The sequence below is a fragment of the Tyto alba genome, unplaced genomic scaffold (assembly GCF_018691265.1).
Source record: "Tyto alba isolate M040663 unplaced genomic scaffold, T.alba_DEE_v4.0 Super-Scaffold_1000006, whole genome shotgun sequence".
NCBI classification, from domain to species: Eukaryota; Metazoa; Chordata; class Aves; order Strigiformes; family Tytonidae; genus Tyto; species Tyto alba.
Genome location: NW_024881272.1, coordinates 4,057,407 through 4,084,083, shown reverse-complemented (window position 1 = coordinate 4,084,083; position 26,677 = coordinate 4,057,407). Strand labels below are relative to the sequence as shown.

The window sequence follows — 26,677 nt, the reverse complement described above, 5'->3', positions numbered from 1 at the left end:
TATTGGGATGGTAGCATACGAACAATGCAGAAAAAAGAAATCAGTTCTGCTTTTTCATACCAGAAAAGCAAATGAACAATCATTGATACCCAAATAAATCTGAAGTTTAACATGCATATTATTAACACACATAACACTACAACAAAGCTTTTAGTAGGATTCAGAGAATAATACGTACATGCCTCTCTCTTACTCTCTCAGAAGTAGTTTAATTCTCATTACCAACACACCAAAATGAAAGAATTCTGTTCACAGACATAAAAATCAGATAAAAATTCATAAAAAAAATTAGCTGACAAGTTTCTCTGGAGCACCCAATATTAACTATTCCTAAAAATGGGCCTTAGCTTTGGTTTGGCACAGACTCTCTCCTGTTCATTTCTTCTCATGAATCTTTTCATACAAACTATGCCAAATGACATGATCAGACTATAGAAGAAAGTTTGTGATTTCAGAATAAAAGTGATTTACTTCAGAAAAAACCCTGAGTTTGCATAAATGCTTCAGTTCAGAATAGGATTTAATCTTCTAATCCATAACGCTATAATATTTCATATTAAATACTGTATGCAATATCATCTTCCAAAATATACGTCACTGAAATATTTCTATCATGACAAGGGCAAATGCAGCAAGGTATTTTTAAGGCACGAGGCCCTAGCGTCAAGATAAAGCTTGCATTTTATAAGTTTTCCACTCCCTCCTCCGCTGTGAAACAAACATCTTCCCCACTTTTGGAAAGCAAGAGCAAAATAATGGAGGTGGTTTTGATGCAACATACAGCTGACAGATGTCCCGTGAATGGTTTCTAAGGAAAATATAGCCCAACTACAACGTCAAAAAGAAAAATTTACAATATCAAAACATCCTTCTTTATTGGTAAAGGAAAAAGAAGCCTTGAGGACAGCTCTCACTCTGGGGATGCTTTTAAACTTTACAAACATACTGGGTAGGTCAAATTAAAAGGACAAGTATCAAAAAGATATAACATTATGAAAGGAAACTTTTACTAACAAAGTCTACACCAGAACTTTTGTACAGACAGATGATTCATCCCGCAGATAAGAAACCCAACACTTTCTATGAGCAACATAGAAAATTATCTTCATCCATTTCTGTCATTATTACCATTTTTGAGACCACTGTTTTTCTCAGAGCACGTAACTACCCTGCAGTGGCATGAATTTTAGAACACCAAACGGTGAGTTTACCTCCTGACACTGGACAGAGTTTTTGCTACTACAACCCTGTGGTTCTCAATCTTTCAGTCACAGCTGTATAAGCAGCCTGGAACATCTATGCAGACAACTTCTTACAGTGTTTACTGACTGCACTGATGATGTTAGGATACAGAATGGGAAGTGATTCCCAAATGGATTCTCCTCTCAAATTGCCCATACAGCAAGGAGACTTGTTTCCTGCTATGTAAAAATGTTTTTAACATTATTTTTGAAAATAAACAACAAAACAAGAAATACCCAACTTTGTAAGGTTTGGTTTGGTTTTTAAATAAAAACCAGAAAATTAAGGCATACAGAGAATAGAAACTGTTGAAAAAACAAAGTGATGAATCTGAGTTTATAAAATAAAACCCATAAACACCTGAACAACAAGCTGATGTGCTTCTTATCATCACAGCAAGTGAATAGAAAGCTAAATGTCAAGCATTACAACAGATATAGGTCAGCAATTTCTATTGTTAAGGCCATTCAGCAGCTACCCATGGCAGGAGTTAAAGTCACATAATCGCAATTTCAGTTGCTTAAAACAAGTCAAACTGTTTCACTCTTTTGCCACTCTGCCACTGAATAAAACTGCTGCCCAGCAGAATTCATTTCAACTGAAGGGGAAAAAAAAACAAAACAAAACAAAAAAATCACTTACCATTGTGATGAGAACTCTATATTTATCCAGCATTGCCTGGTTGTCATGGCATCCTGCCAGCAACTGCCAAACCTCTGCCCGTAGCGCTTCTGGAACACCACTTTTCACCAGAGTAGATAATCCATTTGGTCTCACAACAAGATTATTGTGCCTGAGAAACAGACAACCATTTGCCTATTATAACTTCAATTACAGGAGTAGAAATGAAGATTAAAAATATTAAAAAGTTTTTAAACTTTCCAATGCTATTCTGAAAAGTAGAGCCAACAACTGCCAAAGTAAACTTTTCTTCCACTAGTTACTCTAATTAGCATTTGTCAGATGGAAAGCAAAAATTCTACAAGGATTTACAGTGAGAACCAGTGGCAAAATGTATTGATATCCCAATTTTCTAGGTGTGGAGAAATTAATAAAAAAATAAATAATAAAACAATTGCAGAAATTGAACTAAACTGGCTAATGAAGAAGAATCTGAAAGAGAAATATATGCCATCTGTGCAGACAATTCAATTTAAATATTTGTTCAACATATACATTTAGCTTAGGTTAAGAAAAGGAAATTTAAAATAACCTAAGGTGTAAAGAGAAACAGATTTTAGGAAAGCAAACAAAATCTAGTTTTAAGAGTACTAGCATGAAGACTGAAGTTCCAGTTTTACACTTCATGCCAGCAGTATGCTGCAAGTCCCCCAGAGCAGTAACACCTGCACATACCCTGGTAAAATCCCACTATGCCAAATAAATCTGCCTATTAGTTTGGGCTGGTGTTTTACTGTCTGTCTGTACACACACCCCCCAAGAAATGTAGGAAGACAACTGCAGCATGACTTCTTTTATTTTCCAGCACTGTGTACTTAATCCTATAAAAGTTGGTATACAGAACTGTGAAAAGGCCACATGTTGAATACTAAAGATGTATTTTTCAAAAATAATCCAGCCCATATATTTAGGATAAAAATCACTGCACAGTGCACAGTATTGCAAAGCTTTCAGACACAGATGTTTAAAAATCCTTTTTGAGATAATAGTGTTTACTGATCTAGATTAAACCTCACTTTGACTTAATATGGCTATTTTCATAGCAATGCAGCAGGAAGACTGCATGAATTGACTCCTTATTCTTTCTAATGTAAGAAGTGCTTTGCTCTGTTATTGTTTTGACCATTGTTATGTTTTTCAACTCTGCTGGCAGGAGAATAGTGAGAGTGGCAGCTTAGCCAAATACTAGCAAGCCGCGATTAAATTAAATAACCTGCAATTTGACCCTCAATTTAAGTAAATGTTTAGAGTACTGATTCTTTGAAACAGGTCATTAAGATGTGAACAGCTTACCACTACCATTTACATTTAAAATGTGCTCTAAATAAATTTCTTTTTCCTATACTCCAAGGATGATATCCTCATTTTTCCAAATGACTTGAGAATTAAAAGGAGAGTGTGATTATATCGCGCTCTTATTCTTTTAAACACTGTAATTATTTTAAATGTGTAGTGTCATTTCAAACTTCCTCATTCAGTTAGCCAAATCAAAACCCAACCAGTCCCTTTCCTCTTTTTGAATATATCTTGCAGCAAGTCAGATTAGACTAACAGTCTTGTGATGGGAAAAGCTAGAAAGAAAAAACAATATTCACCAAACTATTAAAAGGACTAGACACTCTAAACGGTTACAAAATTATGAAATGCACATTCAGGAATAAATAAATAAAATACACCAGAAATTTAAAGCTCAAGTTGTGTGAAAATGCAGCATTCATAGCACAATTCAAATCCGATTAGTTTGGTTATTACATGGATTTGGTCATATGTGTTATATGAGAAATGCAGAAGGCCCTCTCTGAGGACTCAGCAAGCAGATAAAATAAAATGAACAGTTCAAAAGGTGCATTCCCACAGAAACATAACAGGGAATTTTTCAGTGATACCAAGAAAACAACAGCTTATGGCAACAACCAACAGAGATGCACATCCATGCTGTAATACCATCCTTACTACTGAACGTATTCACAATTGAGAATTAAGCATGCTACAGTACACCAGATTTTACTGGATTTGTCATATATTTAGTTAGGTTCATAGTAGAGGTAATACTTTAGCAACATCAATATATGCAGGAAAGCATAACTCTAATAGACAACTTCTCAGTTTCTGAATGTTTGTTTGGGAAACAGCTTAATCATTAATAATCCTTGCTCTGTATTCTACAATAATGAATGAATATGCATTTTTCTCTCCTTTGTGTAGAGGCCCAGGCACCTTACATTCCTAGACACTTTCTAACTCTGGATTGGCCAGACTATGGCAGTAACCAGCATGAAATAAAAGCTTGTCTTATTCTAGTCTTATCCTTTAGCACATGGGAAGAAAAAAAAATGGGTGATTCATGAATGCTGACGTCTTTAATTTGTTACAAAGTGACATAATTCTCCTGAGCAAAGTTCAAAGTCATAATTTTAAAACATCAAAGAGCAAGGGTACAGAACAGTGATGGATAGACTGTACTCCAACTTGACAAACAAATATTTCTGCTCAAAGACTGATATTGACCATTACTACTTAAAAAAAAAAAAAAAAAAACAAACCCAAACCATTACATCAGAAATAGTTAAGTACTCAGCTAACATAGCTCAGCTTGCAAGAACAACTTTAATGCTGAGGATGCACTAAATAGTAAAGTAAGTTAAAAGATACTCCATTACTTTGCAGCTGTATATTGTAACTTTTTGGTTAATTATCTTATTCCTGTTTATATGTTTGAAGGAGACTCTTGGAGCAGTGTTTCTGCTGAGTCAGTCCATTAGGTTACAGTGACATTTTAATGAAATGACAAGAAGCAATTAAAGTACGAGAAATTTTCCATCTAAGAGACAAATCAGCATGCCAGTTCTCCAAGTGGAAATGTTAATTTTTGTTTATTTACTTTTTTTTACAAGTGCACAGATACTCCACTAGCATATGCTGCAGTTTTCAACACACTAGAAAATTTTATTTCTATCTATTTTTAGTTTAAAAATTGTTAACATTTTTCATCTGTTACTCTTTCCAAGTTTTGTTCTTAAAATGTAACATAACACTATTCAAGAATTCCAGTATTTTATGCACTTGAATTTATCTCAAAAGGTAATATTGCTTGAGACACTCCTAAAGAAAATGTTTGGCACCTCTAATCTTCAAGCTGGCTGGGATGTCCCATTTCGCATCCCTTTAACTCATTTTAAATACTAAATGATTGTCTGAATTGAGTGTATAAGTTATATAGGGACTTCAAAATGGTCTACTCCAAAAGTGTTAAATGTTTTGTCTCAGTGAATAGTATACTTGAGTAACTTGAAGAAATAGTTGGTTACATGAATTTTGAGAGAATGAGCTGTGGGCAGTTATTTACTTCAGCATGCTTATCCACAGAGTCCAGATATTTGTCAAGGGCAAAAGTTAAAACTGAGAGAGTCAACGGACAGATCAATTTAAAATAAAATAAAAAAAAAAAAAAAAATTTCAAAGTAGCATCTTCCAATGTAAATGCAATGCAGATTGAAACAAACCTGCCACACAGTTCTTCAGGGTCTCAGGATGACCTTCCTCATTGGCCTTGGGGTGCCAGAAATAAAACTTGTAAGGAATTTATAAACTGTCTCTTGGGATGTCCTTTACAACAGGCTTTGGAAAGTTCTGAACAGCTCCAGAGCAAATCTGTTTACAGCCTTTTCAGGTGAGGAAAGCACACTTGTCTAGAGGGACCAACTGACTTCGACAATTTTACTCAGTATTTTCTTAACCATTCAGAGGGTCCATAGCCAGAATATTTGTACAATCATTCCATTAAATATTTGTGCTTCCCCAAAAAGATGTTTCATTAAGGGTCTTGGAGTCCTGGAGGGAAGGGTGCCATTAAACTCAACTAAATCTTGTGATGTCTCATTTAGTAAACTTTGCATGAGATGCCCATTAACGATGAGGTCAGCAGCAAGAGGCGGTGTTTCTCCAAACCTACAAAGTGGCCAAGTAAAGGGGAGGGTTGCCCAAAAAAAATCCTTAAAATGTTTTTCAGCTCTCTTTTTGGAGTTAGAAAAAAGAAACTTTGGCAACTGCAGATTAAGGGCCTCTGATTATTTTTGTCTCAGGCTGCAGGAGCTACTACTTACAAAGAGAAACCCAAGTAAGTGGTTCTGGCATTTACTAGCAGCGTAAGTTCTCTCAGAGGTAGCAAATACACAGACTTCCCCCTCTCTTGGCAAAGTGTATGCTGCTACTGAAGCGCTTAATTAAACCACCGAAATAATAGTGTTGTGAACATACTCCAGGCTTACAAATATTCTTCATTTTACTCTCCAACAGAAACATTTTCTGTTGGAGTGAGGATTACAGTCCTTCTAGAATTCCTTTTCAAGTGCTTACATACAGCACATTTTAAAAAAGGAAAAAAAAAAAAAAAGAGTGGTTCTAAACAAATCCATTAAATGCACAAATGGCTTAGGACAGACTGGAGTTGCTCCATCTTTTCTATCCTAGCACTAAGAGGCTCTGAATTTCACTAGAGCTTAAGATCCAGCCCCAAGGAATGCAGATGGCCCGAAAGTTCCTGCATTTGAAAACTCACACCTGCAGTGTGAGCATACACGGACATATTCTCAAACACTGAACGAAACAAGACTTACAGACTGTGGGAGAGATTTGTCAAATAACTGCAAGTTAAAATAAAAGGATTTACCAGTTCCTCTTAAACTAGGCTTAAAAAACACACTTCAATGTGGTTTGCTTTTCAGTTTTTAAACTGTGTAAGCTGAAGAATTCCAAGCCTCCTACTCAAGAGCATATAGCCTAGTCTCATAAAACAAAGAAAAGGTTAGTATTTTAAAACTAAATTTAAAAAAAATGAAGCATTACCATCTCCCCAGTAATTCTCCCCAGGAATACAATATCTTCTCTGGACAATCCTTTGACACATCACCAGTGCCACTGGAGAGTTCATTATCACTCTCTGGAAAAAAAAAAAAAAAAAAAAAAAAAAAAAAGACAAAACAAGAAAACAAAAGCATGCACAGATTTACCAAAGAGAACAGACATTAAAAATGCATACATATACATCTCAGACAATTTCTTCTCACATATCAGTTTTAAAACCACAAGAAGACATAGAAAATATTAGTGGAACCGTAAAGAATGTTGAGCAGACTTGACAAAACAAGTGTATTAATAAAGTTACCAAAAGTTTAAGAGAACAAGGCTAGGGAGTAATTCACAGCACTGTTACAGGAAAAAGGGCTGGGATCTAGAAAAGCATTATGTGAGAAAATGATTCAAGGCTGTCAACTATCCATTTAATGAAATCTCACAATGCTGTATTATCTAAAAGTCACATCCACTCCAGACTTCACATAAAGAGAACTCTCTTTTAAAGCACAGTAGATAACACTACTTCATTACACTGCATCCCTTAGGCTCCATTCTGCTCTCCCGTGGTACTCTGATCTCAAGGAGTCTACTCAGAGCCACAAAGCAATTTTTTTACTGAAACAAGTTCATGGACGAGCAGCAAAAACAACACTGTGACACTAAAGGTCGTACTGCAAGGAACAGAAAGGAATGCTTCAAATGGAAAAGAAACCTCATGAGTATTAAGAATAAATGATTTACAGAGGGATTAAATGACTAATACCCAAAACCAGAAGGGATAAGAGCCTAGTATAATGTGCTCAAATAACCATCCAATCCAAGTAACCATGCCATTTCCAAGTGTCTTATGGGTCTACGCAGCTGTCCACAGTAAGTTGAACAGTCTAACTCCTTAGATCAGCTCCTCACATGAACATGGTTTTGCAGTGATTTGGACTTTTTCCAGTTATATCTGAATAAATTACTTCTGAAAATTAAACATGAGTACAATTTCAATATCAAACATTGACAGGACTCCAATTCTCAGCATCTTTACTGTGAAACACAACCTATAAAGAGACACTGCAACAGCCCCATTATCCTCAGAGGCCTCTGAAGCTATGGACAGTCCCAAAAGTTGCTCTTCCCTATGAACTGAGCTGTCTCAAGAAGCTAAAATAAAACAAAAAAGGAGGACCAAAGCCACATCTGCTCCCCAAATCCCTTACTCTCTTCAACACAGCTCAGTCACATCTGCTTGCTGACCTAGTATCTTTAATTCCTCAGGTACATTAAACACTTCACCTCGAACTTTATATAGACAACAGCGGTAGTTCAGGTAGAGGAGGATCTTCAGGACTTACACAATTATCCTCTTAAGTCTACATCCTTGTCATTCTCACCTCAATTACACGTTTCTAATTTGTAGTCTCATCAATTGTCAAATACAAGTAATTAATAAAAATATCATCAGTGCTTGAATTTGACAATGAACCAGGAGGACAGACAGCATATACTATATTTCAAGGACAGTTAACAGCAAAAGTGCTGCCCTGAGAGAAGAAAGAAGCGTTTCAGTAATCTCTTTGCATTTCAAATCGAACATCAGATTAGTGAAACCCTTTAGCTCGGAACATGTTTGTACAATTTCACATGTCCCAAAATACAAGACAAACCTGCATTCATATTACATACTTCCCCTTGGAATTAAAAATAAAACACCAAAACAAAAAAAAACACCCTAACTCATCATAAATCTACAGGAAACTTGATTTTACAGTTTCCCAGTCTTTTGCATACATTCACTAGATCTAAAGATGGAAATATGAAGATCTAAAACCCCCAAATTTATAATTTTAACTAAAATTTGGTATCACTAGAAGAGGTTTCCCAGTAACCAAAGGAAACCATTGAGTTCCAGTAGAAGAAATATATCTGAAGATTCAACTTCCTTTTCATTTTAAAATTACTGAAAATATAGTAAAGACAAATCTCACTTACCACCCAAGCTTGGTAATAACTGAAAAAAATTAAGTTAAAGCAATTAAATGCATTACATGTTTTAATTCTCTCCTGTCCTGTTTTGCCTATCCGGATCAAAGAGATCAATTAAAAATACAGCCCTCCTACTTCCCATGGAAACCAAGGAAAAAAAGGTTTGAGGACACCTTCTCTAGATTGAGTACACTGGCCATTCAAAGACACAAGGTACATGATAATGACACTGGTAGCATACTAAAATCTCAGGAAACCCGGCTCACAACAGAAATTTATCATAAACTACAATTTCAAAAAGGTTTCACACATTCAAGGTAAAGGAAGACAATTTGTCACAAAATTCTGAAAGGAGGTATTTTAATTGCTTTGGAGATACTGAAAAACTACAGTGCATCTCTACAGGGTCACTGGTGAAAATACACACATACAAATCTTGCAATCTGAAACAAAATCTGAGAAAGATGCATAAAATCCCCAACCAGACCAAAACGTTTGAAAATGAATACTTTTAGGAACAACACACATTAGTTGTTCATCTGATCCAAACCTGAGCTTGCCAAGGAATACTAACATCAGACAAAAGAACCAAACCCCTTCTTTTCTCACTATGCTGGTATTCTATGGAAAATTCTTCGAAGTTCTTAAGGAGATCAGTGTTACATAGCATATGTATTCCAGCAAGATATATCACAAAGCTACAGTGCCTCATCCCTGAAAATTCTTTCATCTGGAAGGCTTAAGAGTATTTGGAATGTATTATTCAGTTATATGTCAGAAAATCACAGGCCTTAATTAGAAATGCCATATGCTCCCTTTCAAAAGACGCTAACGTCAAACTTCAAAATAGAACAGGGCAAAGGAGAGAGAATAAACAGCTTTAAAAATCTCTACTTTGTTTCCACTCTAAAGACTACTTACATATCCTAACCTGGGTAAGCACTTAGGTATAAATTAAAAAGGAAAAAAAAAAAAAAAGAGGCCGTGGGAGGGATATTTAACTATAGATGTTCCTATTTGAGGTGTACTTTCATACCTTTTTTTTCTTCCACATTCTATAGCACCTACAAGCCAGCAGCATTAGTTGGAGCATGATTTTATCCAGTCTGATTCTGCAGGGAAAGCCACAGATCCCTTCATGCTAAATGTATTTTGTATTTCTCCCTTCCTCCTTTATTTGCCCTGATCTCTGACAGCCTCTCAACTAGACAATAAAACTTATGCCTCATCAGAACAAGAGGAGGATAGGAGATGTCTTGAGGAAACCTAAGGGGCTGGGTTGTAAATGTGTGCATACGCAAAATAGCCTTTAACCATACTTAAAGATAACAGCAATCCTCTGAGATGTTTTGTTTGAATTGCAATGTGATTCACAAAATTCATCAAAGACTCACTTTGTGGATGCCTCATGAACCAACTCCCTGAATTCAGAGTCTGTTTGAAGGAAGGCTGAAGGATGGCACTTCCACACCAAGCATCACCCTGCATGGCATCAGCACAGAATCACAGAACGCTCTGGGTTGAAAAAGATCTCCGGAGATCACCTAGTCCAACCTCCTACTCCAAGCAGGCCTAGTTAGATCAGGTCACACTGGGACCTGAGTGGGAGGGTAGACTCTTGAACACCTTCAAGAAAGGAGACTGTAGAGTCTCTCTGGGCAACCTGTTCCACTACTTGACCATGCTCATGGTTGAAATACAAACAAACCAACACAGCAAAACCATCCTTTCATCTAGCCAGAATTTAACCATGTTCCAACTTGTGTCTGGTGTCTGTTGCCTCTCAGCCTGTGTGCCTCTGAGAAGAGCTTGGCTCCACCTTCTCCAAATCCTCTCATGTAGTAGTAGGCAGCAGTAAGATTCTCCTCTGCACATTTTCTTTTCCAGCCTGAACCAAACCCAGTTCCCTTAGCCCCTCGCAGCACGTCATGTGCTCCTGCCATCTGACCAGGCTGGTGGCCTCCACTGAACTCGCTCCAGTGTGTCAACATCTGTCTTGCAGTGGGGAGCCCCAGGCTGGTCCCCGTACTCCAAGCACAGTCTCACAGTTGCTGAGCGGAGGGGATGGATCCCTTCCCTGGCCCTGCTGGCTGGACTCCTCCTAATACAGCCCAGGGTGTGCTTGGCCTTCTTTCCTGCGACGCTACACCGCTCACTCATCCTCAGCTTTTTGCCTCCTGGGGTCTCCAGGTACTTTTCTGCAGTTACTCTATTGCAGACACAGGACTTTGCACCTCCCTTTGTTGAACCTCATGGGGTTTCTGCCAGTGCATTTCTCCAGCCTGTCCAGGTCCCTCTGAGTGGGAAGCTGGCCCTCCAGCATTACCAACCATTCCCCTCAGTTTGCTGTTGCCCACAAACCTGCTGAGGGTGCACTTGGTCTCATCAGGCAGGTGATTATTAAAAACATTTGACAGCACTGATCCCAAAACTGATCTCTGAAAGATACCACTGCTTACAGGCTGTCAGCAGGACTTTGCACCACTGATTGATTCTTTCATCCCAGCAGTCCAGCCAAACTTCCAACCATATTAATTTTCACTTATCCAGTCCCTATCTCATCGATTTAATGATAAGGACACTACAGAACATGATGCTGGAGTCCCTGCTAAAATCAAAGTATACAGCATCCACTGCCTGTCCCTTGTCTGTAGCACTGGTCACCTTGTCACAGGAAGCCATGAGCTTGGTCACAATGATTTGCCCTTCATAAATCTATGCTGGCTGTTCCCAAGGACCTTGTTTGTCCTTCACATGTTTAGAAATTCCTTTTGGGAGTATCTGCTCCATAACTGGTCCCATGGACTGAGGTCAGACTGACCTGGATGTTCCTTCTGGCCCAATGACATTTGCTTTTCTTCTTTGGAACATTTGCCATTTGCATGAGATAAATATGGAAGCCTGTACAGATACCACTCAAGTTGGGGGAGGATCTCTGGATGATGGATTTTGAATACAGTCTATTTTGTTAGCATACCTATAGACAAACATAATCATGTGTAAATAATGGTCTCTTTCAAAAATCTGTAGGGACATTCAAGAACAGACTAAATCTAACCATAATGAAGATTGGCAGCCTATTGGATATATATAATTTTGTGCCTACTCCATTTAGAAACACTCATTACATAAATTATTCATTATATGAGCAGACTATTCAGAATAGGGCCAAGGAGTTGTATTTTAAGTGGCCCAGCACTAACATTTATTACGTAACAATACTCTACTGAATAAGCTCAATTACAACTTTTCCTTCCCCTTCGAAAAACAGACTCCAACTTGCATAAGTAAGATTGTTGGTATGAAAGACCTCTCAGCACTTTAGCAGCACATTCAGCAAAACAAACTATGACTCATTATTCTTGTTAACAAATAATTTGGAAAATGCTTCCCAAAGTGGCCCATCTTCCACATAGCAGAGGCACCTCTTTGGATTTAGTCTCATCCAGAATAGACTGAAAGGCCATTTTTAGTGGAAAACAAATAAACTGTCAGAATTATAACAATTACCTTTGATATGAAATGACAATAAGATTATTTCGGGGTGGAGGGGGGTTCATTTGGGTCATTTGTTTGTTTTTTATAATAAAGTATTTGTAACTGATGAAGTGCCACAGAAGACCACCACATGAAGTAAACAGGCTGTACACATTTGGAGCACTGTAAAACCACGACAGGCTTTGACTGCCTCCCAAGATAGCAACAGAGTGATTAAGACGAGCCTTATGAGACAGCTCCACTAGGTTATCCAAGTTCTTACTTTTTAACTTGACTAAAGAGAATACAAGTCTCGATCAGACAGTCCACTGCAGATCTCTACAAAGCGCCAGCTAACTCCCCAAGCAGTTCATTCCAAGGGCTTCTTTACTCTTACTCTATGGACTGGATCTCTCAGTTCAAACCTAATTCTTTTTACCTACAATTTATGACAATTATCTTTTCCTCCTAAACAATTTTTGCACATCTCACTTCCAAAAAAAAAAAAAAAAAAATTTTTGTCTTTATTTTTTTTTCTCTAAAAAACTCTGCATCTTTCCTCAAAGGACACATTCTCCAGACTTACACTCAATTTTGATTTTTTCCTCCAGCTGGTCTATATTTTTTCTTGATGAGAGGTGTTCAAACAAAACACTGCAGCATCAAGTGTTCAAAGGAGAAGACTTATGCACACAGTAACTCCGTTATAAGCAAATACCCCACAGAAAAAACCCATATACACACAGACACAAAATCTTGGCCTCTTCTTCCCCCTCACTTGTTCTGATAGCACAAGGCTTCTGAGCCCACAAATATAGAACATGGAGCACCCTCAGAGGAGAACACCAGTATTCACAGCAGCACTGACAAGCTGTGCAAAAACTGTAAAGTGAAATAGAACAGATGTTCCCCTTTCCGATCAGGTACTTAACAGACTCTTTCAAACAAAAGTAGTAACTATGTTTATTGGCATTTTCCATTTTTGGCTTGAGGAAATAGATTCCAGTTAAGAACTCTTAATCATGTCAACAAAAATTGAGGTATTAAATATGCTTGAATGTTTTTAATCTTCCTGTTTTTACAGTGAAAGAGGTTTTTTTTGTTTTGTTTTGGGGTGGGGTTTTTTTGAACAGGCCTTTTTTTGCTTCTTTAAAAATTTTCCTTTAAACAATACTCCCCTCATTCACATTTAACACCAATTATTTAGCTACAGAGCTACTTTTCCAATAGATGCAGTTCTTAAAGAAATCTAGATCACCTGAAATATGACAATACCTTAGAAGTCAAACTCATTTGTTAGTTAACAAAAAAGGCAAATAAGGTGAAAAACTATACTGTTATTTCAGAGAGTTCAAGCATAGAAGTGAAGTACATTCTAAAATGTGTAGAAATTCATTAATACAGTAGATAAAAATGAACAGGTGGGATTTGAGCACTGATGTGAAGAAAAAAAGGATTTTTAATGAGTTTTAATTGAGAAGCTGTTACAAGTGAAATAAAGAGTAGGTGGAACTGAAAAATAGTTGGAGCAGCCTGAAGGAGAAGGAAATTAGGTCATGAAGATAGGTGGGAATAGAATTGGAATACTTCAAAAATGAGAAGTTTGATTTTTATGTAGGAGAAGAACAAAAATGAAGGGGGAGCTGAAGTTGGCAGCATATTATCAGGGCAACAAGATATAGACGTTACTGACACGGAATCATTCCATACATACTAGATAAAAGAGGATCGTGAGGAAGGCCGCAAAAAAAGCAAGTTTCCATTTATAAGGTAACAGGAAATTATAGGGCATGAACTGTAGTTTTACCAGGAAAGGCAAAAGAGAAGCAAAGTTTAAATCATGAAATACATTCTAGTATTAAGTAAGGTCGACTTTCAGAAAAGGTTCAACTTTTCAGAAGATTTCAAAATGTCTTCCAAATGATATATTTACAAAATTACAATCCTCAGTATTATTTTCTAATTTAGAGGGAAGAGCAATAATCAGGAGCAGAAAAATATGGATTTATGAATATGAACAAGGAAGACCTGCATTTAATTCTGCTCACAAGAACCTTCTGTTTTAAGTTACATAATTAACTTGAAGAAAAATTAACTTGGCAGCTAATGAAGTACACAGAGAGAGAAAAAAGCAAATAAGATACCTGCATTCTTCACTAAAAGCAAACCAGTAATAGAAAAAAATAATATTTCTTATGCCTCTTTATTAATTATATTTCACATTTTTCACTTAGAATCATTCAAGCAAAAGCTAATGCTGACAAATGTCAAAATTTTTATTACCTTGCAAACAGTTTGCAAACTTAATTGCTTCTCTATGTAACTGAAAATCTGGATCCCAAAAAAACCTACATTTGATAAACACTGAAAGAGGATGGAACAGCATGGGATTAGGTGATGTCTTTCACTCACTGCATACAATAATGGTTTTCACACCTGTTATTAGAAGCCTGTGCAAAATCTCTCAAAGGACCCACACTTCTACTTTGAAACAATCCTCTTGGTCGTGCGAAATGGCTAGCCAAACTGACAAAAAAAAGTTCTGCATTTAAAAACATATCTTAGTTCTATGCCCTATAGTTTCTACACAGGCCCTGAATTACTGTCATATTAAACAAGAATCATTAAAAAAAAAAAAGTCACAAGAATAAATCTTAACTGTGTGTCCAAATGTGAAACACACTGCGAAGAGATGATTCTACCCTTGTGTAGGGAATATACAAGTGAGCCACCATGACATATCTAAATTTGATGTACAAATGCTTAAAGCTGAATAAAAGAGTGGAGAAAAATTATCACTTCAGTTCGGTAGTTTTGCTCCCACACAGATGACAAAGCCAACTAAATGCTGCACAGTGGAGGTATTCTTGTAAATATAAACATCTTCCACATGTACTGTGCTGTCTGAAAACTGACATCTTTGAGAACACGCAAGAAAACCAAATTTGAGATGTTGTCACAATTCTAAGCCAATGCAATTCTTTACTCCGTATTAAAAATTTACAAATTTGTAGATTAGTATCTGCTGCCATATTTGATATAATCAAATGCCAAAAAAAAATAAAATTCGCATTATAAACACATAAAAATGATATATTGCCTGCCATTTACTTAAAGTGCCAGGGCAATACACAAGGCACTTTTATTATGAAATACTTGGACTTAACAAAATACTAGAAAGCTAATGACCAATACCAAAAAGACAGATAAGAATCTCACTTTGAGGTTAATAATTATTAGTAAAAAGTCGGGAGGAACTGTTTGTTGAGAAAAGACTCTCTAATAATATTCATATAACTGTGGTTAAATAAGATAATTTTTTAAATGATACTAAATGTGAAATTAAATGAGCACAGTAGTGGCAGCTTGAGGCCACACAAAACCATGTTACTAATGACTGAAACCTGAGAAGATCCTCTAGCAATAGAAAGCTCTAATTCCTAATAAGCCAACAGGATTGCAATTTTTTCAAATTACTTTTAAACTACCATACTGTTTATAGGCAAACACGGAAAAGACAACCGCTACCAAAATACAGCATCCAAAACAGACAAATTAATCTGTAATTGCTTCCAGACAAGATGAAAACACCAATTTATGCTCATTTATTACTGAAAAATGTCTATTTTGTACCACAAACTGAAGTGATTTTATGTAAGCTACAGAAAAAAAGACTCAAATCCAAGAAACAGATTTCACCTGTGTACCCATGGAACTGAATATTCCCTGAATTTGAATGTAATTTTCCCCACCATTCTGCAAGAATAAACCAAAGCCACTGACAGATTTCCCTGGAGTAGTGATGAATCGCAGGCCAGAATTATGGAATTATACTTTGCCTTGAACTTCACAAAGTCAGCGTGCACAACCAATTTTATTAAAGAAAGAATCCCTACCTACAACGTGTTCCCACGTGCACCTTGCAGGAGAGGAAGAGGGGAATATAACAGCTCAGAGTGAGTCACACTCATCTCTTGAGGGCCTGGCCTGCCAACCGAGCTTACAAAGTGACCTCCAGCAGCAACCTGGGCTACAGGACAGGAAAGAACCTGAGCCCCGGGGCAGGTGACCTCTCCTGTACTTCCAGCTCCCTACAAACCTGGAACAGAAGCAACCTTCAAATTCCCCAATTTTCTATTTCATTTACAACCCTGAAATTTCATTAAATACTTCTGTAACCCACAGAAGTGCTTCAAATACTTGCTTTTTTACAGAAAGGCCATACTTGCACGAACAAATTTAAATACAACTGTAACTATCAACAGGAACTGCCACCATTCAGGGCATATCAAAAAAATAGAGTCTTCTGCACCCTTTTTTTTTCTTTTTTTACATACTAAGGGAGGGATCATTTTCTTTCTGTCAACACGGTAATAGCTGCAGAAGTCAATTGAGAGCATTTACTCTATAATTTTAAATAACAGTTAACTTGTAAGGTATTAAAATAATTCGATAGTAAGTGAATGGGTAGTAGAGTCCTTAAAGTTCCATCACGCATATTTTCATCTGGAAGCTATAAATCTGCATTCTTCAGAAGCATTTGCATTTCAAAACATATCGCTTATGGAACTGCAGCAAAGGGCTCTCGTCTGAAGGCAGCCACTAGCCAAATGATCCCATGAATTTAGGATTTATAAACTTTTAGTTCATTTGTATGGAGAGAGCAAAAAGACTCCAGTACAGGTTTAATTGATCTTGCTCAGGACCCACCAACACTACTCTGTTGGCTTAACGTAACAAACGGTTCCTATGAATTACATAAGGCTATTTTTAATTTGGATAAAAATGCAGAGTTGACTATTTCCATACTACTAATGTCATTGTTCTCACTCAGTCATCCCCATTTGTTCACAATATCCCTCACCATAAATCCCTGTTTTATCACAAAATACTCTCAATAGCTCTACTGACTCCCAAACCACCACCACCTCTACTCCTTTGCTTTTTTGAATCCCGAAAGCAGCCTCTCCCCACCCACAACATTTGACACAGTATCCTAATTTAGTCTGGCTGATCATCTCCGATCTTTTAGTATTGCCCACTCCTGTTCTACCGTACGCACCATCTTTTTCTGCTGTCCAATACATCACCCTCAGATGTCTCTGAAGCTTTCAGGGTCCTCTAATCATTTATTTTCTATTTTCATTGTCAAATTTCACCATCTCCACACTGAATTTCCATATCTCTTACACTAACTTTTCTATCATGTAATATTTTTTGTTCTTAGAGTTAAGAGAGCTCAAGAGAACACACAGATAAAGTTTTTCTCTCAAGTTTGTAATTTCTTCTCTTTTGCTGCTCTTCCTTACTTCCACAACCTCATATTTATATATAGTTTCTTCTTAGAAAAGGCCAATAACTAATCACCAAACACATCTCAATAGAATTCTTTCTGGTTTAAGTCCATTGTTTATGGATCAGTATTCACTATGTTGTCAGCTGCATCCCTGCTCAGTTCCCGGCAGTCAGAAAAGCAACATCTAAACCATCAAGAAATCTATTGTTGAGGTAAATCAAAACGCAAACCCAAGCAGTACTGCATTCCTGGAAGTCACGTGAGAGTGTTCTAGAGGCAATCTACAACTCATGCTCAGGAACTTATTTTTGGAGACTTGACAGGCACATTATCTTTTACCTATCATGAATTACCTGTTTCAGGGTGTTGTCTAAACAACCTGTGTTTACTCTGCAGGTAATTTATGGATTGAACAAGAGCTAGTAACCAGACACTTGGAACCACGTAAAACTTGAGCAAAAAACCCCAAAACTTCAACTCAGTTCCAATCAGTGTAAGGACTATGTTCTGTTTTTAAACTGAATTGCTCCCACTTACAGTGATGTTTAACCTTCTAACAATTTTCCCATTCAAGAAGAAACTCAAAGGGAGTTATCTAGTGTTCTCCTGAAATGTTATATTATGGTTTAAAAAAAAAAATAAAAAAATAAAATATTAGAGCCAAAGGAATGTCATCATCTCATGTAGAGTCTAAGCAAGCACTGCTGCTAGAAGCAGCCCAGCTATTCTTCCCCTTCTCCTTTGTTATAGGTTTCTAGGACTACATGCTCCTTGCGAATGCTTCTGCTGAAAAGCAATTTTCTCCAATCCTCAGGCTCACACATGCAGCCAGGCACTTCATCCTGCCACAGAATGACACTCCAGTAAAAAAGTCCTGTGCAGTTTTGCCATTTTTGAATAATGCAATATACAAACCATCACTTCTGTACATGTTCTCACTTACACTTAATGCTCCAAAAAGGAGAAAGATTAGTTCAACCAATCGTGTTCTGCACCTTGTTACAAGGTTCTACTCAAAATTAAATATTAAGATTGAACTTTGCTGCTTATTGATAAAAATTTATACTTAAATCCACTTTATTTGAAAACTCTCCAGAAAGTGTAAGAATTTTCTCACTATATATTTTAATCTTCTAAAATTGTATTCTGAATTTAATTGAAAATTTGTCAAGGGGTGTACTTTACATTCTAGGTTTTGACAAGAAATCATTAATATTAATTATATTTTTTAAAATATTATCTCCAAAGCAAGAAACCTTAGATGACTGGGTTGCCAGAAATACCTATTACAATATTAATAATTAAAACAAAAAAAAAAAAAAAATGTGAGGTTGATCTGAAAGATCTCTCAGTAGCTATTGCACAGTCTTTGTAAAGATCTTCATTTTTTTAAATAGCCCTTCAGATGAAAAATAAAGCTAAAATGATAAAAGAATATTAAAAGCTAAGAATGTTATTTAGGGAATATATGTTCTCAATTTTCTATATGCAGTTGCCGCATGTTTGAAAGGGACTATGGCTAACACTAGTATAGTAATTATTTTAAATCCTTATTGGGGGTGGTAGGAATCACGTGTGGCCTTTCATTAAAACAAAAAGAACAAGAATATTGAAAAAATGCCTTCTTTCTTATTAACACTTTTATTCATATACTCATGACATAAGACATCTCACTGAGCTGTGTGTATGCACACACAGAGTACACAGAAATCAGGTAGGGTGCAAAGGAGGCATGCATTCTTATACAAATGAAATTGCAATGTATAGTGCTTCTGAAGTAAATTAAGTAATATTCTGTGGGCATGTAGGATACATGTGAGGATACAGAAAAAAAAATAAAATAAAGAGAAGAGGTAATAATCCTGAATATCTGTAATGGGAACACCAGTCTCTGGCCTATGAAATCGTAAAGTCCTTATAATGCACACCTGCCCTAGTCAGGTTGCAAGCAGACAAAAAAACTCTATGGCCAGGTAGCTACCATCCTTAACATTAAAGAAAAGAAAAAGCCTTCTTCCAAGGCTAAGACAAGACATTGTAAACTCAAGGGGTTTTTTTCCATCATCATAATTAGTACCCTGAAAAGAAAAAGAAAGAAAAAGAATGAAGAGATTTATTTAGAACAACTGCAAATGACTCATTTAACCTGCATATCCACTAGGATAGATAACTTCTAGGCAGATAACTCTAAATGCAGTTTCCATGAGAACAGAGTCACATCATGATATTTTTAATGTCTTCTCTTAGGAAGTAATCTACATTTAAAATATGAAAACTAGCATTAGGAAGCTAAACCAAAGTTAAACTTGGGTTCATACCCCAGTGGAATACTTTTACTCTATAATAAAATAAAGCCGTTCTAGAACACTACCAAGAGGACAATATCCACATTATTACTAATTGTGCTGCATTCATCAAATTCTGGAACAGTACTTTACTCTTCCCAGTAAGAAGCAATATTTAAAAAAGTATTCAAGTAATTCCTTAAACCCTATCCTATCAAACAAGCTCCAGAAAACAGTCTGACTACACAGCTCAAACACCCAGCGAGGAAAACAACACCCACAGATGTTGAACTACGCTACACTGAACTACCAGACTCAAAGGTCAAATCTGAAATAATTCTTGCTATGAACAGTAAAGCAACCCCAAATACCAATTAAATAGAAAAGCTCCTTTAGAAAAAATGGCATTTTTACTATTCAAATACAAAGGAGGGAATAACAGTGATAGCCAATGCCCAACCCACTCCCTCCCAGGAATCAGCAGAAGGTTTTCAATTCACCAAAGAGCACTTGGCTGTGGGGTTTTTTTGGCCTGGTGTCACGTGGGATAGTGGGGTTTTTGTTTGTAACTGGGAAAGAGTAACCATGTAACCATACTTGTCTGGTCCTGACTGTGGTAATCACCCGTTTCTGATTCACACTGCAAAAACTAATATTCAACTGCTTACCTATAAGTAAGATTCAAGAAGGAAATTTTCTGCTGTAGTAAGTGAGACTTTTTACAGTATGGACAGAACAGTGCCAGAAATCTGAATAATAACTTTGTAAAACTATCATGAGTTCTGGTAGGTCAGACATCCAGATCAAAAATGGCAGATTGGAGCCTATTCTGAATGCTATGGGCTAACCCTCAGAGTACAAAGAGACAACAGTAGGCCAAGGGCCTTCAAAAAAACAACAAACCAACCACCTAGTGGGAAAGACACTGAGGTCCTGTTAGCAGCAATCCCCAAGATGACCCCCAACTGAATCGGGAGATATGCTGATCAGCCCTAGTTATAAATGAGGGAGAGCAAATCAGATGCTAAGCAGAGTTTGGGAGTGGAGGAATTTCTCATGAGATTCTGGGGTTTTTTGTTTGTTTTTCTTTACAAACAGGCATTTAGAGCCCACCATTTCAAAGCCCATTTCAATACTGTCCTTTAGCAGCGCATTCAAGGCAAAATGGCTTCTGATCAGAAGAAAATCCTCTAGAAAAGGTTTTCTGTCCTGTACGCAAAGCACAAGTGCTTCAGTAACACATTTTGAAGCACACGGAAAAATGGACATGCGTTATCTGCTGCTGCTACTGGAAGAAAATGCCACTACTAAAGAACTGCCATTAACAGAAAATGATGTGTGATCTTTTTGTCCAAAACAGTTCTAACAGACACAAATAGGAAGAATTAAATTAGTAAATTAACATCAGAAGTATCATAGTACTGTCTACGGGAACTGTAAATGCTCATTTTTTTCTTACCTTCTTCTGCCTCATCCTCCTGGGATGACATAGGCCCTCCTCCACTTGTTGGGCTGACCAGTTCTTCCTCTCTTGCAGATTCTCTCTGTAGACTGACAACTTCATAAATTGCATCCCCAGCACTTGTGTGGCTTTTTCCTTCAGACTAAAACAAAATAGGTGTGTGTATTAGATCCCCAGTGTTGATAAATACAATTCTAAAAGTATACCAAAACCAAGCACATACAAATCTCCTATCAAGGTTGAACAATAGTTTGGGTAAGACTCCTTCAGGTTTCTCTGCAATGGCACATGTAGACTGGCAGTTATTGATAGCTCTGTTGCTCTAAGTTTTATAGTTAGAAAATATAAATAAAACTGCATTAATTCCAAAGATGCCTCTTAACAACCATTTTAAGTATTGTTCAGAATGATGATAAAACAAGCTTTCCAATTTAAATAGCTATAATAAGATGAGGTCAAAGAGAAACCACAGCAAAAGAAAAGAGGAGAGAACAAACAGGAAAAATATTGGAGTAACCGACATCACAAAGGCAGGAATCAAATGCCTGAGGCAGGGGAAAAAATTTTATGGTGAGAGTTTTTAGTAGATAAAGACAAGACCAAAGAAGAAACAAAACCTCATGCTTTTTGAAAGCCATAAATTGTGAAAAGCTCCTTGTAGTGTTTTATGCATTAAAAAAATAACAGAAAAAATGATGTTTTTCCAGTGAGTATAATTTGCAATATATTCCTTTCAATGGCAAAATGTATTGGCTGGACCTAGCTGTAAAATTCATGTTTGTAACCTATGTTTTACTATTTCTTACTTTTATATACGTGTGCATGTGTGTGCTTGTGTGTCAGTGTGTGCGCACATGTACAAATCATGAATATCTGTCAATCTAACACTTAAATTAACTTGGAAATTTGAATGTGGTATTTGTAATTGTGTTTGAGGTCAGAATATTTTCAGTGGAAATAATTTTGTTCTGTAAAAGCAGTTTTTCTTACAAATCTCTTTATGACTTTGATAATTTTCAAGGCAAACTCCCTCAAAGGTTGGGGGGTGGGGAGAAGCTGTTTGTTTTCTTCTTACTTCAAGCTGGAAAGTTCAGAGTTTAATCTAAGACTTTCATGTTCAATGGACTTTCAGGTGAAAACCTAGATACCTATACTTTAAGCACTGGATACAAGGTTGTAAGTTTTAAAATAAAAGGGGCATTAGTTTCTCCTCTGAGTTGCAGCTCTGAACACAATTATTATTCAGTGACATGCTATGATTTATGTATTTGTAGATAATTGTATAAAACTACAAACTAATGATTGTATTAAATGAACCAGCCCAAAACGTTGTGCTATTTCATTCTTTGTGCAGCTTGCTAATCAGTTAAAATAAGGTAATTTTTTGAACGTATTAAAACCATCAAATTAACCATGAAAAACAACACAATTTCAGTTAGAGAATATTCAATTTGTTTAAAAAACAAAATTATGACAAAGTTCGAAGACTCCATGACACCTTCACTGGAGATACACATGAACTTCTAACCAGCATTTGTAATTTCAACAAACTGGTGAAATTATGCAGATGGGTAGTTTAAACAGGGACTGCTTGGACTGACACAATATAAATTATTTCATACTGAGAAAACTTCCCTACTGTATTTTAGATTAATCATTCAGATCTGCTCCTTTTAAAGCTGATACTCCCTGGAAGCAGTGGCTCCAATTATCAGCCAGTTTTGCTGACTGAACTTCTCATTAAGTCAGCTTAATGAACTTTGGGGTGTAGGCATAAATAACCTGAATTCTGTAACATTTATCAGGATGATATTAGAGATGTTATCCCTGTTTTACTCTCACAGAACACTATTATCAAGTAATTACAAAGTACTTGGTTAAATCAATCAAGTATTGATGCTATCAATATTATTAACCATTGCTATCTGTAGCTTTTGTTTTTGAGAGAGTAAGGCATGAGGTGCTATGGATTTTGTTGTATGTTACAAGAATTACAAGTCTTCAGCTCCCTGAACATATTCTGGTTAACTGCAGGACCCATCACAAGGAAATGCAAATCATTTGGTTATTGTTTTTTTTCCTGAAGCACGAATTCGCTATCTACAGGAATCCATCGTTACACGGATCATGTTTTAATGATGAAAATGTGCATGAGTAATACAGTGAGATAGATAGATAGACAGACAGACAAACTGATAAAACAATCTTAAATCACACAGCAACCTGCATTTATGTCATTCTTCATATCTGACTGCACCTCACCAATCTTGGTTCAGACTGTTCAACCTACATGAATCCTTCCTCAGAAGAGTTCTGATTTCTCTCTGCCCATACAGACAAGTCCCATTTACCCCTTGCAGGAAAATGCCATTTCATTGCTTGCTTCCTTTCGGAACATCAGTAACGGATGCTTCCTTATTGGAATGGACACCTTGCTGAGACAGCCAAGGGTTCTGCACGCTAGAACTTATGACCGGGCAGACTGCATACATGAATTTCTCCCCCACAGTCAAACACGCTATGTTTGCACAATGACCAATAACGTGATTGTCACAATTTTAGTGACACGATCAGCAGAAAATTATACCACAGGATTCATTGTCCTGTGCATGAGAAGCCATCTATCTTTGGAGCTGAGGCATTTGATATTAATCCACTGTTGTGTTCCCTAGAATCTACTTATGCTCAACTGCTTTCCCAAAAAGTTCACAAACAGTCGATCCCAATGCCATCTGAAAAGTTATTTTCCAAGGAGTAAGGGTGTCCTGAAGTGCAGTGTCTTTCAGAGGTATCATCAGGAACAGCTATTGCAATACAAACGGTCCAACTGATAACTGGCTAAATAAAGACTTGTTACAGGTCAACCAGAGAGATCCTGTCATCAATAATCACGACCTGATCTTGTAGAAAGATTTGTAAAGATTAAAAGCATTAATTTCCCAAAGAAATGTAAAACAGCTCTTCAGAATTTTACAGCAGGAAGAAATCAGGTGTTTCTTCACAGAGGGGAGGCACGTGCATGTTTGTCACGTTGTAAAGGGTGAGAAAGAAAAAAGAAAGCATCCATATTACTCAATTAAATATGGTACAGTTAGTGATTTAAAAAGAAAGCTTAACTGATTCTAGAAAAGGATCAAAGAGCTGAGAATGTGATATTTTCAAATGTATTTTCTTTAGATTTAAAATGTAGACATTCTCAACATTTGCAAATAACAGTTGGTTTTCTCAGATTTTCTTAAATTCTAAGCTGCTATGCTCATCTCCAGAAGAAATATAGAAACAGCATTGCGTGAGATTTATTTACTCACTGTTAAACACAGTGGCACTTTTGCCATGTACTATCACCATAGCTTGTTTTTTCAGACCTATTACTGTACCCCACAAGAAGACGACAACTCAGATATTCCTATCAGGCTCAGTCAAATTAAACCACTCCTCTTTGGTTTCATTAGTCAAAGATGATGGACCACTATTCCAATGCAAATGGTACAGTCAGCCTCTGCTGTTCACTTTCTGAAGCAATACCACAACACAAGTCTTTAGAGAAAGCAGGTCAACAGTCTCTGTAAGAGGATGCAGTTAGGGCATCACCCTACAATGAGAATGGGCAGACATACATACTTCAGGTGTCTCACCCAGTGCCAAGAACAGAAGAGACTTTAGCATTCTACTCTACAGATAACTATTCAACAAACATTAGCAGATGGATGTATCATCTCTCAGTGCTTGAGTAAGAAATAAATGCACATTAACCACACAAGCACAGGACTGGGAAGGCTAACAGAGAGAGAATACACAACTGTACAGTAAGCTTCATCTTAACCACTTCCTCCCCTCTGAAGAATCAAGCAGCATTTGTACCACTTGACTTAAAAACCAAACTCCAAGAGACTGACAAACTGAAATAATTCAGAGAAGAGAATTTGCTAAAAATTATTTCTTTACTGTTATTTGAACATTTCATAAGGTTACAATTTAGTAGATTATTTTGCAGCAATAATGCCCTCAGCCTCACATTTCATAAAGCCCTGAGGCAGTGAAGGACAAGAACATAATTCACTTTATACCCTCACCAGCAACCATGAGGGTGAAAACGTGGCAAATTCTCCATGCAACAGAACTTACTTTTCCAGATAACCTTCTTCCAAACTTCTCTTTTTGAAAACATGGAAGAATCTACCTTCTCAGATACTTTGAAAAAACAGTAGTAACAGCCTAACTCTTTTAAACCTTTACATCAGGTTCCTTTGCCTTTAATGGATTCTATTCTTACAGCCACCTCCCTTCACATTTTGAACCTCAGTAGCCAGGATTTCCCCTTGTTACGTACTGGTTGATTTTACAGTGAACAATTAAAGAGTCATTTCCCAATTCTACCAGTCAAATGGACTTGCTTTAGACGTCTGCACACAGGTCAGATTGTATGAAATTACAGAGAATTAAATAGGTAGGTTCAAAATTGTTTAAGACCATAAGACTAATGACTCATTATAATTCAGTTTACAAAGGCACTGAACATTTATATATGATACTTATCCATTACGCATTTAAGCATCTCAAAAATAAATAGTTAAAAGACACTGAGGTGCAGGTGCCATGCTAACTTTTATGAAGGTCAAATTAAGACAGAGAAAACAAATGTTCCCAGCATCAGTTTTTCTTTAAAAAAACCCAAACATGAGTTACCTGTTTTAGCTTCATATAAAAAGTTTCTGTGAAGGTTTTTCTGCTGAAGTACCAGAAACGTTCATTGGCAGGATACACACGCACAACAGTTTCCAGCAAGAACCGGACTGGCTCTACTACTTCGGTAACTACCATATCCACTGCCACAGTCATGAATACACGCTTATCTGAAACACAAAAATAAGTAAAGAAGTTGCATACAGAAAAATTAGTCAAAGTTCAAATTTCTCAAAACTGTAAACTATGGAAGAGAACTGTTGTTCAAATTGAAAACCACTTCTATATAATTATTCATTCTATTGCACCCATTCTATTTATCTGAGTTTTACACCTTACATGCCTGCTGCATAGAACGAGAATATGCATTAAACAGTGTACCAAGTAACTCTGATAAAAACAGAAGCAAAACGTCATACAAAGAAAACCGCATTAAGATATGTGATTCCCATCAGACAAAAGGAACATGCACTAGATAAGGTCACATTTTAAAATGTAAACTTACTGCTGAGAGAATATATACATCTATAGTTTATCAGTGTCCCAGATCTCCTACAGCAGTGTTTGTCCTAAATCCTCTCATAACACTCAGAAACACTTCAAGTCGTTTTTTATGTTCGTGTTCCTACTCTACCAGTTAAAAGGACTCAAAACATTTTACCCCTCCCCGTCTCACTCTCTGGGTCAGACAGCCCTCGTAGCAGCAAAACATATTTCTAAAGC

The 26,677-nt window shown here is 36.7% G+C and overlaps 1 protein-coding gene across 7 annotated transcripts in view; it reads right to left on the bottom strand.

Moving 5' to 3' along the window:
* The window catches only part of RABGAP1L (RAB GTPase activating protein 1 like), a 255,020-nt gene that overhangs the window by 190,854 nt on the left and 37,489 nt on the right, over positions 1 to 26,677 (bottom strand). For all 7 annotated transcript variants that reach the window (XM_042786402.1, XM_042786400.1, XM_042786398.1 and 4 more), the window contains 4 exons: positions 25,958 to 26,124; positions 21,269 to 21,413; positions 6,769 to 6,862; positions 1,885 to 2,035 (listed from right to left, as the gene is read on the bottom strand). In XM_042786402.1, coding sequence (XP_042642336.1) covers positions 1,885 to 2,035; positions 6,769 to 6,862; positions 21,269 to 21,413; positions 25,958 to 26,124 — 557 coding nt within the window. The remainder of the gene's footprint in view (positions 1 to 1,884; positions 2,036 to 6,768; positions 6,863 to 21,268; positions 21,414 to 25,957; positions 26,125 to 26,677) is intronic.